Below are 15,979 nucleotides of genomic sequence, written 5' to 3'. Positions count from 1 at the left end.
TTCTACCAACTGAGCTGCATCCCCAGCCACTTTTCAGGGACAGAAGAAGCAACGGTGGAGAGTTAAGCAAGTGAAAATATTGTCAGAAAACTCCAGCCTGGTGGGACCTGGGTTCACCTTGGTGAAAAGCTATGGTTTGTAGAGGAAAGAAGGGAAAAGCCACTTCAGAGAGAGAAGGTGTGTGGCACCGCAGTCATGGAGGAGGGAGGGAGAGTGCCACGGTAAGGGGTGTGCCAAGTCCAGATGTGGTCTCCAGATACTTCAGCCGACACAAGTTTCTGCTGAGTGGGAGGGAGGTGTTTCTCAGGAAGATATTGGGGGTTAGGAGTGGACACGTGGGAGGTGGAGGGTGGAGGCAAACCTTGCCTTACTACGAAAGAGAGGGGAAAGAGAAAGGGAAAAAGGGGGGTTGGGAGGGCGTTGAGGCTGGTCACTGAAAGAAATACAGTGTCTCCTGAACGCTCTCACTTGGGCTTAAGTGTTAGTTTTCTGAGTCCTGTGCACGGTTTGAGCGGTGTGGGTGCAGTGGGGCCCAAAGTCGTCTCTGCAAAATGACAGAATTCTATAAACTCGTGGGACAGGTAGGGTGAGGATCATTAGCAACATGCTGCTTGGACCGGCAAGCTCCTCTTTCCCAAACTGCGCATCCTGCGTGCTCCTTGCGCAAGGAGCCAAAGGCTAGTCCCTTGCCTGGGAAGGCTGCGAGGCCGGACGCACCGGTCCAGCTCGAGTTCCCGCTCTAGCTCCGGCGCTGAGCCTCAGGTGGGACTCAAGGCGCGGGAAGACCCGGCGGAGGCTGCCCCTCCCAGACCCGACCCGCCGTCTACAGCGCTCGAACCCTCCGGCTGACGGTTTCCGTGCAGCTTGCAGGGGGAGCCCCCGGAGCGCACGCAGCACCACTCTCCGCAGTGCACCGACCCGGCTTCCTAGACACCTCCCATCCAGGTGGCGTCCAGCTCCCCGGGACACGCGGCACGCCTCGGGGCACGCGCCCGCGGCGCCCCCAGACATGGCCGTCCCGGCCCCCCACCCCGCGGACTACAAGTCCCAGCAGGCCCCGCGGCCGGCACCTCCCTCCAGGTCCTGGAGACCCCGGTCGGTCTCCGCGGCGGGTATCCAGCGAGCTGAGCTCGGGGCCGGGTCGGGCGGGGAGGCCGGTCCCGCGGGCGGGGGCGGGGCCGGCTCCGCGGCTTCTCCCGCCGCCGCCGCCAAGGGGAGTTTCCAGGAAGTGGCCATATTGGATCCATTCAGCCGCAGCCGCCCTGGCGGAGCGCGTTCCGCAGCCGGCTCGTCACCGCCTCGGCCCCGGCGCTCGCTGCAGCCCGCCCGGCCGGCGCGGAGCTCGCCATGGCGGCCACCGACCTGGAGCGCATCTCGGTGAGGCTCGCGGGGAGGAGGCGCGAGGTGGGCCTCGACGCTGGTCCGCCTAGGGGGAGACCCCGGAGCCAGCCCGGGGTGGGGGTGTCAGGACGCCTTGGACAGCCGGAGGTGCAAACTCAGGAGGTGCAAATGCCAGAGGTGCGAACCCCGGAGGTGCAAACCTTCTCGTAGGAAGAAGCCAAGACCTGCCCGGCTCGTGGCAGGTGTGAAGACGGAGGGGAGGCTCCAGGGCGCCCCCGACCCTCTTCCAGGGTGTCCCTGCAAGGTTGGGGACCTTGCCTAGCCGCGCAGGTGCTGGTAGGTGGGTGCAAAAGGGTGCCCATTGAAGCCGCAGGACCGAGGGAGTCCCCCCTCCTACCCTCTCCCCAAACGGCTCAGGGCAGTTGCAGACTTTGATCCTGAAGACCCCGGATCTGTCCTCTGCTCCACTACCCCTCTCCGAGCCTGGGATCCTGGGTGCGACTCCAGACAGGTCCAGGGCCCTGTGGTCGGGTCCGGGTCTGCGGCAGCCATTCTCTGGGAACTGGGGTGATTCCAGATCCAACCCATTGAGTGTTTGTTTAGGCCCCAGTCAGGGTCTGCCTTCTCCTGCGCTGACGTCCCTGGTGGTCCTTACAGGGGTGTCTGTGGACTTGAGGCAGGCCGTAGCCTGGGAGGGGGTCTTTGCGGGGTTGTCTGCACTCCCTTGGTGTCTGAGGCTGGATTTGGGTGTGTCTGGAAGGCTAGGCTGTGACAGTGAAGGAAGCTGTGTCCTCTTGCCAGCATGTGAGGCCCTGGTCTGCTGGTAGGGGAGGAGGGGAAGGAGAGGGGGAAGGAAGGGAGGAGGTGGAGGAGGGCCTGGGGCTGTTGGAGGGAGGGAGAATTCTGAATATGTGACCGATAACGAATTGGTTCTGGGGCTAAATAAGGGAGCCAGGCCTTATGTAATTATGCTATAAATACTGTGTCTGAATTTATATATGTAAATTTTCTCTTTAATCTGAAAATACATTTGTTGGTCTTTGGAAATATGCATAACTAAGCAGGAGTTCTTGTTTTCATACTGTGTAGACTAGTGTGCTCTAAGCCTCTTGGGGAGGGGATGCATGTCTGTTAAGTAAGTTTAACTACATGGGGAAGAGATGCAGAGGCTGGACCACTGCTGTGGCTGTAAAATGGACTTTATGTATTGCAAGAAGACAGAGCTGAATCCTGATAGACCTGCTGAGTCGCTGGAGACCAGAAGACCTGTGTGTGCATGTGTGTCTGTGTGCATATTCTGTGCCCAGCTGGCCAGAAAGTTATGTCTGGGTCTGTTCTGAGGTCACAGTTGATCTTGTGCAGATGAACATATTCTGTAGAGCAGCTGGAATCAGATGACCTGAGATGAATCCTAGTTGCCACTTGTTGGCCATGGGACCTTCAGCAAGCTATTTAACCCCTCCGTGTTCTGTCTGTACCATAAGATAGAAATATTACCTTCCTCCTAGGGTTGTTGTGAAGGATTCAGTGAAGGAATCCAGATAAGGGGCCTGAGTAGTGTCGAGCATGTTATGGACACTCATTGTCCATGTGGCAGTAGAGAATGTGTTTGCCTGGTTGCACCACCCCCTTTGTAGGGGCTTCCATCCCTGTGTGGCCAGAGATGATCCCCAGAGGGTTAGCTGAGCGGTCCACACTGCACAGCTGTCGCTTGAGAGGATCTCACCTCTCTTTGCTTTTGGACCAGTTCTGCTGGAAGTATTATCTCCATAGTGGTCTGAGGCAGAGAGACGGGACAGACTCCGGTGTGAGTGTAATGCTGAGTTCTAGGGCCTTGTTAGTGTGCCACCTTGCTCTGGAGGGATGGATGTCTTCTCCGCCCTATGCTGTGAGCCTTCTGGGAGTACTTGGACCGGGTTGAATTTGGATGGAGAATTTGGGTGGAGTTTGGCCTGAATTTAGAAGTCTGGACTCCATTCGCCTCTCCAACTTGTCATCCTGGGAAAATAATCTCTTCCCTTATCTTGCTATAAAATGGGCATAACTATAGTGATTCTTGAAAGAGTTTGTGGAAGTAATTATAGTCTTCAGTCTTTTGGAGACATGGTAGGGCATCTCGCCAGCCCCAAGGTTTGGTTGCACTGTGGCAGGTTTTCACTGTTCCTCTGTTTTGTGCAAAGGGGTCAAGGCCTGCTCTGAGAACTGTCTTAATCTGGAGTCTATGAGAACATAGAGGGGCCTAGGCAATAGCTCATCAGGTGGATGGCTTGCTTAGCATACATAGGAAGCCCTGGGTTAGATCCCCAGCATACTCAGAAGAAAAAGGGAGCATGCAGAGTTCTTTAAGATGGAGGTGTGTGGGTATCTTGACTCTTTCCCTAACATGATGTATACACCATAGGCCCATCTTTATTAAAATGTATTTATTTTGTATGCATGTATGTGTGTGTATGTATGGGAGTGGCACAGACATGCCACAGCACACATGTGGAGGTCAGAAAACAATTTGTAGGAGTTGGTTCTCTTACCTTGTGGGTCCTGGGGATTGAACTTAGGTGGCCAGGCTTGGTGGCAACTCAGGCTTGGTGGCATGTGCCCTCACTGCTGAGCTATCTCACTAGACCCGCAGGCCCATCTCTGACCCCTCTTGGTCAGCTCTGGGATTCGTGCTGATGGCTGCTGTGGGGGCAGATGCCTGCCCACCTCTGCTGGGCCCCTCTTCCTTCCTGGTCTCTGACTCTGAGGCTTCCCCCCTCCCACCCTGAGGATCAGATCCTGTGACTCTCCTGTGAGCATCTCATGGGCAAAGTTTAGACTGCTTGATGAGGGACCCTGTGGAGCCCAGGAAAAGTGAAGATGTGTGGGGGAGAGGGAAGGAACGTGAGAGGCTGCCTCATGCTTGGTGTTCTTCCCAGCCAGTCACCCCCATCTCTGCTTTATCCTCAGTACCATCTGTTACATCGGTTGTCACCCCTGTAATTTGACACTTCCCCAACAAGCACACTATCCACAGGGAGTGCCTATTTTGTCCTGAAGTTTAGTGGGAGGCCGCCTTCTCACCCACGTGTGGCTCCAGGCTCTTGTCTCCTAGGAGCTCCCTGTTGTGTGAAAATGACCTCTGCCAATTTCTGATGAGAAATGACAGCTAAGCAAGAGATGATCCTGTAGCTCCCAGTGCCTGGTGTTGAAGGGCCCAGGTGAGCATCACAAGCCTCAGCTCTACACCTTCCCCCAGGAAGTAGGGTTGCCCTCTCCTTCATCCTCCATAGCATCCTGCTGTATGAGACGACCCACCTTACTGGGACCTTATTGGGATAGATCAAGGCTACAAGGCTGGTGGCAAGGTATTGGTGACCCAAGGGAGCCTGGGGTCACCAGGGAGGACAGCAAGAAAAGATTGGCTGCAGTGCTGAAGAGGAGGAGGCTGGGTAGAGGCCGAGAACCTGGGGCCTGGACTTTTGTCAAAAGCTTTGGATGCAGGGAGAGCAATGGATGCTTTGTGCTTGTTCTTTTTGGTGCCAGCAGGCTAAGGTTGGGCGAGGAAGCAGACTTTAGTCACTGGCCAAAGATGGGCCCAAGACCCAGATGCTTACTACCACCTGTGGACTCCATGAGATAGATGACAGGTGACAGAGCTTTGAGCCCTTAGATGGACTAGGTAGGAGTGTCTGTTTGGGACAGTAATTATCCCAGCTGTCTCTGTGGCTGCAGCCCAGCATCCCTGGGACCAGGCTCCAGCTGCAGGATGGCAGAGCGAAGGAGCCAAGGCATCCATGTGTCCTTGTGGCCTCCTCAGGCTTCCTACCTCTGTACCGCCACTTGAGTCTTGGGACCCCCAGCCATGTTCCCCAATGCATTAGCTTTGTATGTAACCAGATATGGAGCTGGTTTTCATTGGAGTTGTCTGCATCCTCAGGGCTCATGTGAGGAACTCTGGCTGAGAAGAGGCAGAAGAGCACAGGGCAAGGAGTTTCTTGGCAGTAGCTACTGGATGTGGTTGCTTTGGGTCAGAATGGATATTCTTAGCCTCTAGGTGCACCAGAGGCTTTGTGATAGAGGCCGCATCAGAGGGGGAAGAGAGAGCAAGGGTCCCTTTCTGCTCATGCTATTCAGCTGTTCCCTAGGAAGTCTCCAGACCTTCCCCATTGCCAGACAAGTGGTGACTGCCTCCTGTACCTCCTGCAGCACGGAGTGGCCCATATGTGCAGTGGCAGGATGGAACGTTTGCTGGCAGGCAGCACATCAAAGCCCAAGAATGTGTCTGTGTCCCAGGCCTAAGGGGTGGGGCTCCAGGAACTGTGCTTTTGGTTTCCTGGAAACCTGAATTTGTTAGAATGTGTGAAGCCAACCATTCCCAGTTAATAAGCTACAGTCTGGCTGTAGAAAGAGGGAGGCAGTGTCTTAGTAAGAGGAGCAGAGGACCAAGTATTGGGGCCAGGGAGAGAGGAGCTTTGGCTTCTGGGGGTGGTTTTGTCTTCTTGTGGTGGGGTGGAGGAATGAGTGGTCTTGTGAGAGTGACTGGTATCCCAGCTGCTATTTTGCCATTATTACTCTGTGGGCCACCATGGTGCACTGTGAAGGTCTCTTTCCCAGGTGTTCTGTTGCTGTTATAGAAGAGAGACACTGTGGGGCCCAGGTGTCCTCTTGACTCAGGACAGGTGTGTACTGCTTCTGCTCTCTCTAGGTCTAGGGAAGCAGCAGCTCCATCCCTGCCCTCCCACATACAATCTTTTTGTTTATATCCCCTAACCTCTGACCTGGGCTTAGAGGCTTGCTATGGAATCCTGGGAACCGAGCCTAAGCCTTTCCTGGGAAAATTCTTAGGATTCCTCTTGAGCTCAAGGACAGTTGTGCTTACCACCGCAGCTCTGGCCTGAGGCCTCTGCTCTGGCTATTTAAGGCCCAGGCTGTTCCCAGTCTCTGGAGCAGGGGTGGCGTACTCTGTGTGAGGAACATGGGTGGAGGAGGCTCCCAGTGGTACAGGTAACTCCTGGGTCTATTGCTCAATGACCCTGGGCTTTCCCCAGAACTAGTAGTGTTCTCCTGGGGAGTGGGCTTCCTGTCCGACTGGCAGGATGTACCTGAGCACCCCTTGAGATGACCAAGAGGGTAAAGCCTTCTGAGCTTTGAACCCTAAGATTGTCTGGGTGGCAGCTGGGGACAGATGTGTTTAGAGATGGAGGCACTAGAGAACTCTGTGGAAGACCTGGTATTCGGAGACTGCTCAGGAACCACATTCACTTAGGTTGGGTGTCCCCAGTGCTTCCCTCCAGGCCACCAACCTGCTTTAGAGTTCTTCATTTTCCCACAGCTTCCCCGGCCCTGTTGGTGTGGACACTCTACAGATTACGGGTTCCTGAATAAAAGCCTGTTTTTGTGTGTGGGCAAGCTGTGAGACATGATTTCTTCCCAAATGCCACCTTGCTTCCTGGTAAAGTGGAGAGTTTCTCATGTCTGTCAATTAAGGCTGATCCTGAGGACTCAGAACAGTTCCTGACCAGGAAAAAGATGTCCTACTTATCCCCTGCCTGCGTAGCAAACTCGGGCCTCTGCTTTGTTCTAGATGGCTAGACATAGGGGATCACACTTGTTATTTTGGTTATTGTCGCTGATGTACCAAAGAAACGATGATCAAGAAAAGGACCAGGCCATGGCTCAGGAATGCGATTAGAGAGAGTCTTGGCCCCATGAAGTTTTCATTGTGTGTGTATATCACCACCTGCCAACTCTCTGCCCAGGGGACCTTTGAAGATGTTTAAAGCTCTTAATGAGCACCTCCAGGTTGCTGGGGATGTGACAAGGTCCAGAGACTGCAGGGTCTGCCCCTCACTAGGACCTGCCCACCTGAAGGCTCTTCTCCATGGAGCAAGCAGTCTCCCATGCCCTCCACGCCCCTAGAATAGAGTCAGGCACATCAACCGTCTGGCTCTTGTCTACCAGGCCAGGTTGACAGTGGGCCTCTGGTCTGGACCGGCCTCTGAAATGCCAAAACTTTGTGCTGGGCTCAATATTTTCTTTCTTCCTTTTTTCTTTTGTTTTTATGTACACCTCCTCCCCCTTTTTTTGAGACGAGATCTCATATAGCCCAGGCTGGCTTCAAACTTGATAAGTACTTGAGGATGCCCTTGAATTCTTGATTCTCCTGTCTTTGCGTTCCAGTGCCGACTTACACTTAATGTTTTACATCTGCTTTTCTTTCCTTTGGTTGTGTTTGGGAGTAGTACTGGGGATTGAAACCAGGACCTTACACGTACTTAGGGAAGTGCTCTACACTGACCTATATCCTTAGCTCTAGGTATAGTCCAGGCCGGCCTCTGCCTTAGCCTCCCTGATGTTGGGGTTGCAGAGATATGCAGTGATACCCTGTTTGGATCTCTTGGGAGAAACAAATCACAGCTGGCTGAAATTGTAGACTGACCACCCCACCCATGCCTGGGCGCAGAGTTCCTGCTACTCCCACCTCCTTCTGGGCGGACTCCGCACTTGACTGTGTAAGCAGCTGCCTTCCATCCAGCAGCCACAGAATAATAGGGTCAGAACGTGAGTTTCCCAGGCACGTTGTCTCCATTTAGACCCTGAGCCGAGTGCCTCCCACAAGTATCTCCAGCTCACAGTTCACAGAGGAGGCTGCCGAGTGCAGTAAGACTGCAGGTGTCCATTCTCGTACTCGATGAGCATTAACTGTAGCTGCGAGTCATCATCATTGCTGTATTGATCCTCTTTGTCCATTTATGTTGCCTCCCTGGCCTCTGTGGCACTTGCATTTAGCTCAAATCCTAAGGTCAAGGACTTGGCGCTTTCATCTCACTGCTGCCTTTCCAGGGCCTGCCACACGGCAGTTGTGTCCAGTCAGTGTGCGATGACCAACAGTGAGGGGCTGGGAGCTTTCTAAGTGTAGCAGAAGGCAGGATAGCAGAGTGGTTTGGCTTAGGGCTTGCTCTGCTCTCCATCGCTGCCGGGCTCTGGTTAGTGCACCACAGGGTAGGAAAGGACTAAGTGAGACACTGTAGCTGTCCTGGTTTAATCCACACACAGTGGCTCTTAGCACGGAGCTGATACTGTCTGTGACCTCTGTTCTTCCCTGAGGTGGTAAACTCAGATGCTTGGCCTTCCTTGCTCTTCCTCCTGGAGTCTCCTGGGTCACCCCACTCTCTCCTGTCCCTGTGTGTGTGCTGTCACTGTGGAGACAGCAGGCAAGGCACCCTCAGCTGCAGATGCTAGAGGACTCAACCCACGTAGAGATTTAAGGTCAACACATAGAGAAGGGTCCAGAGGCAGGGCATATGGGCTCCATGACTTCTCTAGGACTTTCCTGGCCCTGATGGCTTCTGTTAGAGGGCTTTAGCTTTAGGCTAACCCCCTAGATGGTTACAAGATGGTCATAAAGGCTCCCTCTGGGCCACTTGCCTGGACCTGAATCAGTCATAGCATCATGCTGATTGGCCTGCCACCAAATGGCAGGGCTGGTAGCCAGGGCTAGATCTGACTTTATATCTGAGCTGTGGTCACTGAGACATGCAGTGAATGGCTCAGGGGTTGCCAGCTCTTCCTAGGCTGTGACTGCTCAGGTTAGCAAACACTTGGGGTAGGGGAGGGGGTAGCATTTTGGAGTAAGTAGGGCACTTTGGATCACAAGTTATTGTTGCCAAATGCATGATCAAGGAGGCTACATTGGTGAGAGTCATCTCTCAGTAGAGCTGGAAGCTCCTGCCAGTCCGTGAGACCAGAGAAGGGCACTGTCCATCAAGGCAGTAGCCGTTGTACAGTCTATGTCACTGTGGACTCCATAGACTGACACCCCCACTGTACCTTGAGGCTCCTGGGTAGATACAGTACAGCCTGGGCAACAACCTGGGGGTGATGACCTCCTGTCCGCCACACTTCTACACTGAAAGCCACGCTGTATGAGGGAAGGGCAGGCAGGGCTGCGGCGCCTGGGCCTGTGTGGTTCTTAGTTCAGTTTTCAGTCTCTGGAGCCCAGAATTGTAAGAAAGTGGGGAGACTTGAGGCAGAGGATGACTACTGGGGTTTTTTTTTTTCTTTTTTTTTTTTGCAAACTCTCTGCAGCAGGGAGAGAGAGTGTGTGTGTGTGTGTGTGTGTGTGTGTGTGTGTGTGTGTGTGTCTATGCACGCAGTTTCCAGACACAGCTGACTTGGTGGATTTTGGCGGCAGACTACAGGATGTTGGATCGGATCCTGATTGTGTCACCCTTGGAAGGAGGGCATGGATAAATACACAGCCTTCTCCGCAAGCCCAGCACGCCTTAAACAGGGGAGATTTTCATTCTCGCCTGAAAAGAAAAAAGCTCCAGACTGTTCTATCCTCCATTTGAGCCTCAAGCTGCAGGTGGAACAGAGGCTGAATAATGAAGCCTGTGTAAGATGGCCTGCACCGACAGACACACTCAGTGTCTTCAAGGAGCAGGGTGCATGGCACTGGCGTAGCAGGGTGGAAGAGCGAGGGACAGGACTTCCCCAACCTGTGGCTAGTGTCCTGAGCTGGGTGGAGTAGGTGGAGAACTACAGTGCATAAAGGAGAAGCAACAGTGAAGGAAACCTGACTGCTGTCCAGGAGGGTCTGATGTACCACATAGGACCAGTGAGGACAGGTGCCAGGAAAAAGGCGGAGACCTGGAACCCAGGAGCCCAGGGAAGCTGCTGAGCTTGAAAGAGATACTCAGGGGCCAGCATAATGGTCCAGTGAGTAGAGCCACTTGCCTTCGGGCTTGATGACGTGAGTTCGATGCCTGGAGCCCACATGGTGGAAGAAAAGAACTGACTCCGCAAATTGTCTCTGACCTCCTTACTTGCACTGTAGCATGTATACACCCCTCCCCCACTAGATAAATTAATAAAGGAAATGTGAAAGAAAGGGGAATTTAGGTGGGTCTAAATTAGGTTGGTAGTGTACTTGCCTAGGTGTGCACAAAGCCCTGCATTTGATCCCTAGCACTGCATAAAACCAGGCATAGTGGCAAATGCCTATAATCCCAGCACTCAGGAGGATTCGAAGTTCAAAGCCATCCTTGGCATAGTGAGTTCAAAGTTGGCCTGGGAGGAGGCCTGGAATGCCAGGCCTGGGAAAGATCCAGCACATCTGAGGCTCCATGGGAAGGTCCAGCACATCCGAGGCTCCATGGGAACGTCCAGCACATCCGAGGCTCCATGGGAAGGTCCAGCACATCCGAGGCTCCATGGAGGAAGGTCCAGCACATCCGAGGCTCCATGGGAAGGTCCAGCATACCTGAGGTTCTATGGGAAGGTCCAGCACATCCGAGGCTCCATGGGAAGGTCCAGCACATCCGAGGCTCCATGGGAAGGTCCAGCACATCCGAGGCTCCATGGAGGAAGGTCCAGCACATCCGAGGCTCCATGGGAAGGTCCAGCATACCTGAGGTTCCATGGGAAGGTCCAGCACATCCGAGGCTCCATGGGGGGAGGTCCAGCATATCTGAGGCTCCATGGCAGAAGATCCAGCATGTAGGGGCAAAGGGTCATTGTAAAAAATAGGTTCCACCAAGTGTCTTTGAAGAAAATAGGTTTGTGGCAACCCTGGCTTGCTTGAAAAGGGTGGAGGGGTTACATGAAATCTAGCTACTCAGAGACATACTTAGGGTTTATTGGTGCAGGAGTTAAGGGGGATGCAGGCATAAATATCTCAAGGCAGGTGAGGAGAGACAGGTTGGAGGAGCACAGGCCAGGGCAACGGTGTTTCTGCAGAGTGTGGATATCCAGGTACTGGGGAGGCTCCTGGGCCATAGGAACAATAGGTCTCCTGTCCAGCCCTCATCTGTGTCCACATGCACAAAAGGACTACCACTGCACTGATTAGAGCTCCTGGCCGTCTCCCTGGGTGTCTCTCTCCACTCTGGAGCTGTGGGCAGGGGAGACTCTGATCTCCCTGCTCTTCCTGTCTCTACTGGTGGTTAGAGCACAGGTTCAACTGAGGAAGGCATGATTCTGCTCAGCATGGAGCTCTGTGGGCCTGGGAACCTTCACTCAGAGTACGCCAGAAAAACTAGCCACACAGTAGAGTCCAACCTCGACCCTTTGCATTGGGGCCTTATCATTTCTTGTAACTGAGCTATGGGCCACCTCATGGCCCCTGCTCACTTGGAGCCTGCTTCCTGCATCTCCACAGAGGCCAAGCCTCCACATTCTCTTCTAGAATCCTCTGTCTAAACAGCCATGGCTGGGATAGGATTAGAAGGGTTTCCAGAGACCACTGAGGAGGAACCAAATGCCTCCCTGAACCCCAGTCCCAGACCATCCTCGTGAGTCCTGGCCCCACTTGCCAGGCCCCTGCATGTACTCTGTTGGGTCCATAAGAGTGGAAGGTGGATGTGGGAGACAATGAGCCTGCCCTGACAAGGCCTCTGATGGAGCTCCAGTAGGAGGAACTGGGAAAGGAGGGCCTTCAAGGGGCAGCAGCATCTCCAGCCTCAGAGCTGGCTGTAGGAATACTCTCCAACCTAGGCCTCTTGGGTTCTTAAAGATCCGGGGGAGGGAAGGCACATAGCCCAGTTGGCAGAGTGCTTGTCTAACATGCATAAAGCCCTGGTTTCCCAGCAAAACATAAACTAGGCATGGTGGTACATGCCTGTAATCTCAGAACTCAGGAGACAGAAGCAGGAAGATTGATTATATGAAGTCCAAGGCTGTCCTGGATTATGTGAGACCCTCTTTGATAAAAAAAAGATCCAGGGAGCTGGGCATGATGGTATACCACTATCAAGCCAACACTTGGGAGACTGAGGCAATGGAATAGCAAGTTCAAAGCCAGCCTGGGCTACATTGCAAGACCCTGCCTCAAAAAGGGGAGGGAAGGTATAGGGGTCTCTCTATATGACCATGGCATGGAATTGGAACTCTGGTTCCCTCAAACACAGGCACCAGGGTCAGCGCTGATCTTATGTGGGTGTAGCCTTCCCCAGGGACTCACTGCCTTGATTTGCTTCTCCTGGCAGAATGTGGAGCCAGAGTCCCGGAGCCTCTCTCTGGGTGGCCATGTGGGGTTCGATAGCCTCCCTGACCAGCTGGTCAGCAAGTCTGTCACCCAGGGCTTCAGCTTCAACATCCTCTGTGTGGGTGAGTATCTCTGCCTGCCAGGGGTAGCCTCAGGCAGAGGATGGGTGAGACCTAGGAGAGGGTGCTATGCTGTGCTGGCCACTGTAGGGGGGGCTCCCTGGCAGAGGGAAATTGGGGGGGGGGGAATGTCAGGGTGAGGGCTTGGGTGTGTCCCTGCCAGGGTCAAGAACAGCATTAGAGCCCAAGACATGACTCACAGTTGCCATGAAGAAGAAACAGAAGTGGTCTCATAAAAGTGCTGTCTAAACTGGATGTTTATGAGAGACGTAGTCATTAGTTCATGGAGAGATGGCTCAGTGGTCAACAGCGTTTGCTGGTCTTGCAGAGCACCCAAGTTCAGGTCCTAGCACCTATCTTGGGCCACTCACATCTACCTATAACTCCAGCTCCAAGGGGCTCCAATGCCTCTTTTGGCCTCCACAGGCACCTACACACATGTGTGTACACATACAAGACTTATACAAACATAGAATACATTTTTTTTTTTCTTTTTGATCTGAAGATTGTCCTCTGACCTGCACATACTCACAATGGTATGCACACCTGTATACATACACACATCTTTCAATACATTTTTTTTTTCTTTTTGAGACAGGGTCTCTCTGTAGCCCCAGCTATCCTGGAACTCACTATGTAGACCAGGCTGGCCTTGAACTCACAGAGATCCACCTGCCTCTGCCTCCCGGAGTGCTGGGATTAAAGGCGTGTGCCACCACGCCCAGCAGAGTAGGTCTTTTTAAAAATTCACTCATTCCTACTGAGTAACAAGGACACTGTGGTGAGCCGGACCTGCCCTGGGGTAGATCACATGGTAAACTTCTAACACATATCTGAACAAACAACCCTACTGGGGAGGCTCCATGTTCCCCAAGGTCTGGAACACCTAGGAAAGCACAAAGTGCTCTGCAAACCCTCTGTGGGTATCCCTCGGGAAGAAGAATCTCTGGCCCTGCCCCTCAGGACTACATGGAGCTGAGGCAACCCAGGGAGCATGGGCCAGCTCCAGGTTTTAGATCCTGGTCCTGTGGACCTATGACTACCCTGAGCCTAAGAGGGATGATGTACAGAGCAGGTTATGTGTTAGCTGACTGGGTCTCTTTGAGGCCAGCATCCATTGGTGCCTCCGCAGTCTGGCTCTGCCTTTTCTCCATCGGGGGAAACGTCACATGCCCTGCACAGCCATGCCTTATGCCAAAGGCTTCCTTTAAGCTCTTTATCCACATACTGTTTTTTCTTTTTTCTCTCCTTCCTTCCTTCATTCCTCTCCCCTCCCTCCCTTCTGTCTTATTACATTTATTTTATTTGGAGGAGCACACACCAGTGGAGCTCAGAGGATGTCTTGTGGGAGTTGTTTCTCTCCTTCCACCATATGGGTCCCAGGGATACGACTCAGGTTGTCAGACTTGGCAGTAAGTGCCTTTACCCGCTGAGCCATCTCATAGGCCTTATTATTTTATTTTTTTATGGTGCTGGGATGGAGCGCTAAGGTCTTGTGTGTGTAGGCAAAATGTCCTACATCTCATCTACACCCAAGCCCTCACACACATCATTTCGGAGGCCTCCAAGGAAGGGACTGAGTGGTGGAGTAGGAGGCTTGCCCCTCTCTCGTGGTGGGTGGGTATGTGGGGAGGGATAAGGGTGTCTGAACCCCACCCGGCCTAGCCACCAGGGACTGTCCTGGTTCCTGGCTTTGACATCTACTTGTCTCCCCACTGTCCCTACTCCCCAGGGGAGACTGGCATTGGCAAGTCCACTCTAATGAACACACTCTTCAATACGACCTTTGAGACCGAGGAAGCTAGTCACCATGAGGAGTGTGTGCGCCTGCGACCCCAGACCTACGACCTCCAAGAGAGCAACGTTCATCTCAAGCTGACCATCGTGGATGCCGTGGGCTTTGGGGATCAGATCAATAAGGATGACAGGCAAGAGGCGGGAAGGGTGGCCCTAACTATTGTCCCCATCCACCCCCCATGAGTTGGCATTATCCTAAAACTGCCTAAGCACTTCCTACTTCAAGCTGCTCCATACAGATAGCCCTAAGGGGACCAGGGAAGGCCTCTGGGGACTATCTGAGGCCTTGGGCCACTAATGGACCACTTACGTCTTGGGGAGGCTATAGCAAAATGGGTCACCCTCTTGTGCCAGAGAGGGCAAAGCTGTTTGTTCCCAGGGAGGAGAGGTGGAGTAGGGGTGGGGATAGCCTGGCTTGGGCTCTGAGCCCCACATACTGCAGCCGGTGTCTGCCTCCCAGGTGATGAAGCTGTCTGTAGTTACAGGCCCATAGTCGACTACATAGATGCGCAGTTTGAAAACTATCTACAGGAGGAGCTGAAGATCCGCCGCTCCCTCTTTGACTACCACGACACAAGAATTCACGTCTGCCTCTACTTCATTACACCCACTGGACACTCCCTGAAGTCTCTGGATCTGGTGACCATGAAGAAACTAGATAGCAAGGTACATGCCCCTCCTTGTCTTCTGGGCTCCGCCATCTTCCTCTGGGAAGGTGTGATGACTACAGTTGGACATCCGCTGTGCTCAGGGCCTGCACATGACTCTCTTGGCTTGATCCTCTAATATCTTTTAAAAGTATTTATTTTTGTTTGCATGTGTTTGTGTGAGTATATGCTATGTGTGTCCAGTACCCTTGGAAGCTAGAAGAAGGTGTCACATTCCCTGGAGCTGGAGCTACAGGCAGTTGTGTTGTGAGCCACCTAATATGGGTGCTGGGAGCTGAATTTGGGCCCTCTGGAGGAGCAACAAGTGCTCTGAACAGCTGAGCCTCCCCTCCAGCTCCCTCTCTGTGTCGTGTCCACTCCAGTGGCCCCCTCTGGCCTTTCTCAGAGCCCTGTCCCCACATCTGGTCCTATACTTCTTCCTTCTCTCTCAGAGTCCTAAAACGACTGCCTCCTCCTGCTGACCATCTGCCCAGGCTGTGTCCCCTTTTGCCTTGGGCTCTTTGATTTTTCTCAGTCCCTGATTATTCACTTCCCTTTTCTTTTCTAACGTGGCTTCTCCTTGGCTTCCTTCTGAGTACGTTGAGGGAAGAGAGTGAGGACTCAGATTTGGAATTTAAATGAAGGATGTTGGGAAGGGTAGGGAGTCCTGGAGGGCATGGGACTCCTCCCTACTCCCCAGATAACCATTAGTCCTACGTGGCTGCCCTTCCCATCTCAGGAGTTGATTTTCACCATGAAAAACGGGATAACCTTGGCCTGGGAGATTCTGAGATCCTTCCCAAAGCTGCTGCTCCTGGATCCTCTTACTTGCTCAGTGGGGAGGTTGGTCCCTACCACTGTTTCTGTCAGGTCCCAGGCAAGTTAAGACTCTCGGAGCATTCTGGGCCCAAGCTGAATGTGCCACACGATCCAACTTGCAGCTGGATGATGTGGGGGAGCCAGGACGGTGAGGAGCACTGCAGCTGGTTGTCAGGGTTACAGCCCATCACAGTGGCCACAGGTGGTTGAGACTGGACTGAACTGCCCATGGGAGCAGCTGTCTTTCTGCTTTCTTGTTCCTAGTGCTTGTCCACAGGGTGTCCACAGTC

At 53.4% G+C, this 15,979-nt stretch overlaps 1 protein-coding gene across 13 annotated transcripts in view; it reads left to right on the top strand.

The window, feature by feature from the left end:
* Positions 1–1,071: 1,071 nt before the first annotated feature.
* The window catches only part of Septin8 (septin 8), a 28,215-nt gene continuing 13,307 nt past the window's right edge, over positions 1,072–15,979 (top strand). For 5 of the 13 annotated variants that reach the window (XM_029554208.1, XM_029554210.1, XM_029554214.1 and 2 more), the window contains exons 1-4: positions 1,208–1,404; positions 12,309–12,429; positions 14,159–14,354; positions 14,703–14,889. In XM_029554208.1, the coding sequence (XP_029410068.1) occupies positions 1,348–1,404; positions 12,309–12,429; positions 14,159–14,354; positions 14,703–14,889 (561 nt within the window). In that variant the 5' untranslated portion in view covers positions 1,208–1,347. Of the gene's footprint in view, positions 1,405–12,308; positions 12,430–14,158; positions 14,355–14,702; positions 14,890–15,979 lie in introns of all 13 variants that reach the window. The other 8 variants (XM_008849327.2, XM_029554215.1, XM_029554209.1 and 5 more) reach the window with 6 other exon arrangements.

The sequence above is a fragment of the Nannospalax galili genome, unplaced genomic scaffold (assembly GCF_000622305.1).
Source record: "Nannospalax galili isolate Female #2095 unplaced genomic scaffold, S.galili_v1.0 scaffold424, whole genome shotgun sequence".
In the NCBI taxonomy this organism is placed as follows: domain Eukaryota; kingdom Metazoa; phylum Chordata; class Mammalia; order Rodentia; family Spalacidae; genus Nannospalax; species Nannospalax galili.
The sequence above is the reverse complement of the archived record's forward strand: the minus strand, read 5'-3'. Positions and strand labels throughout refer to the sequence as shown.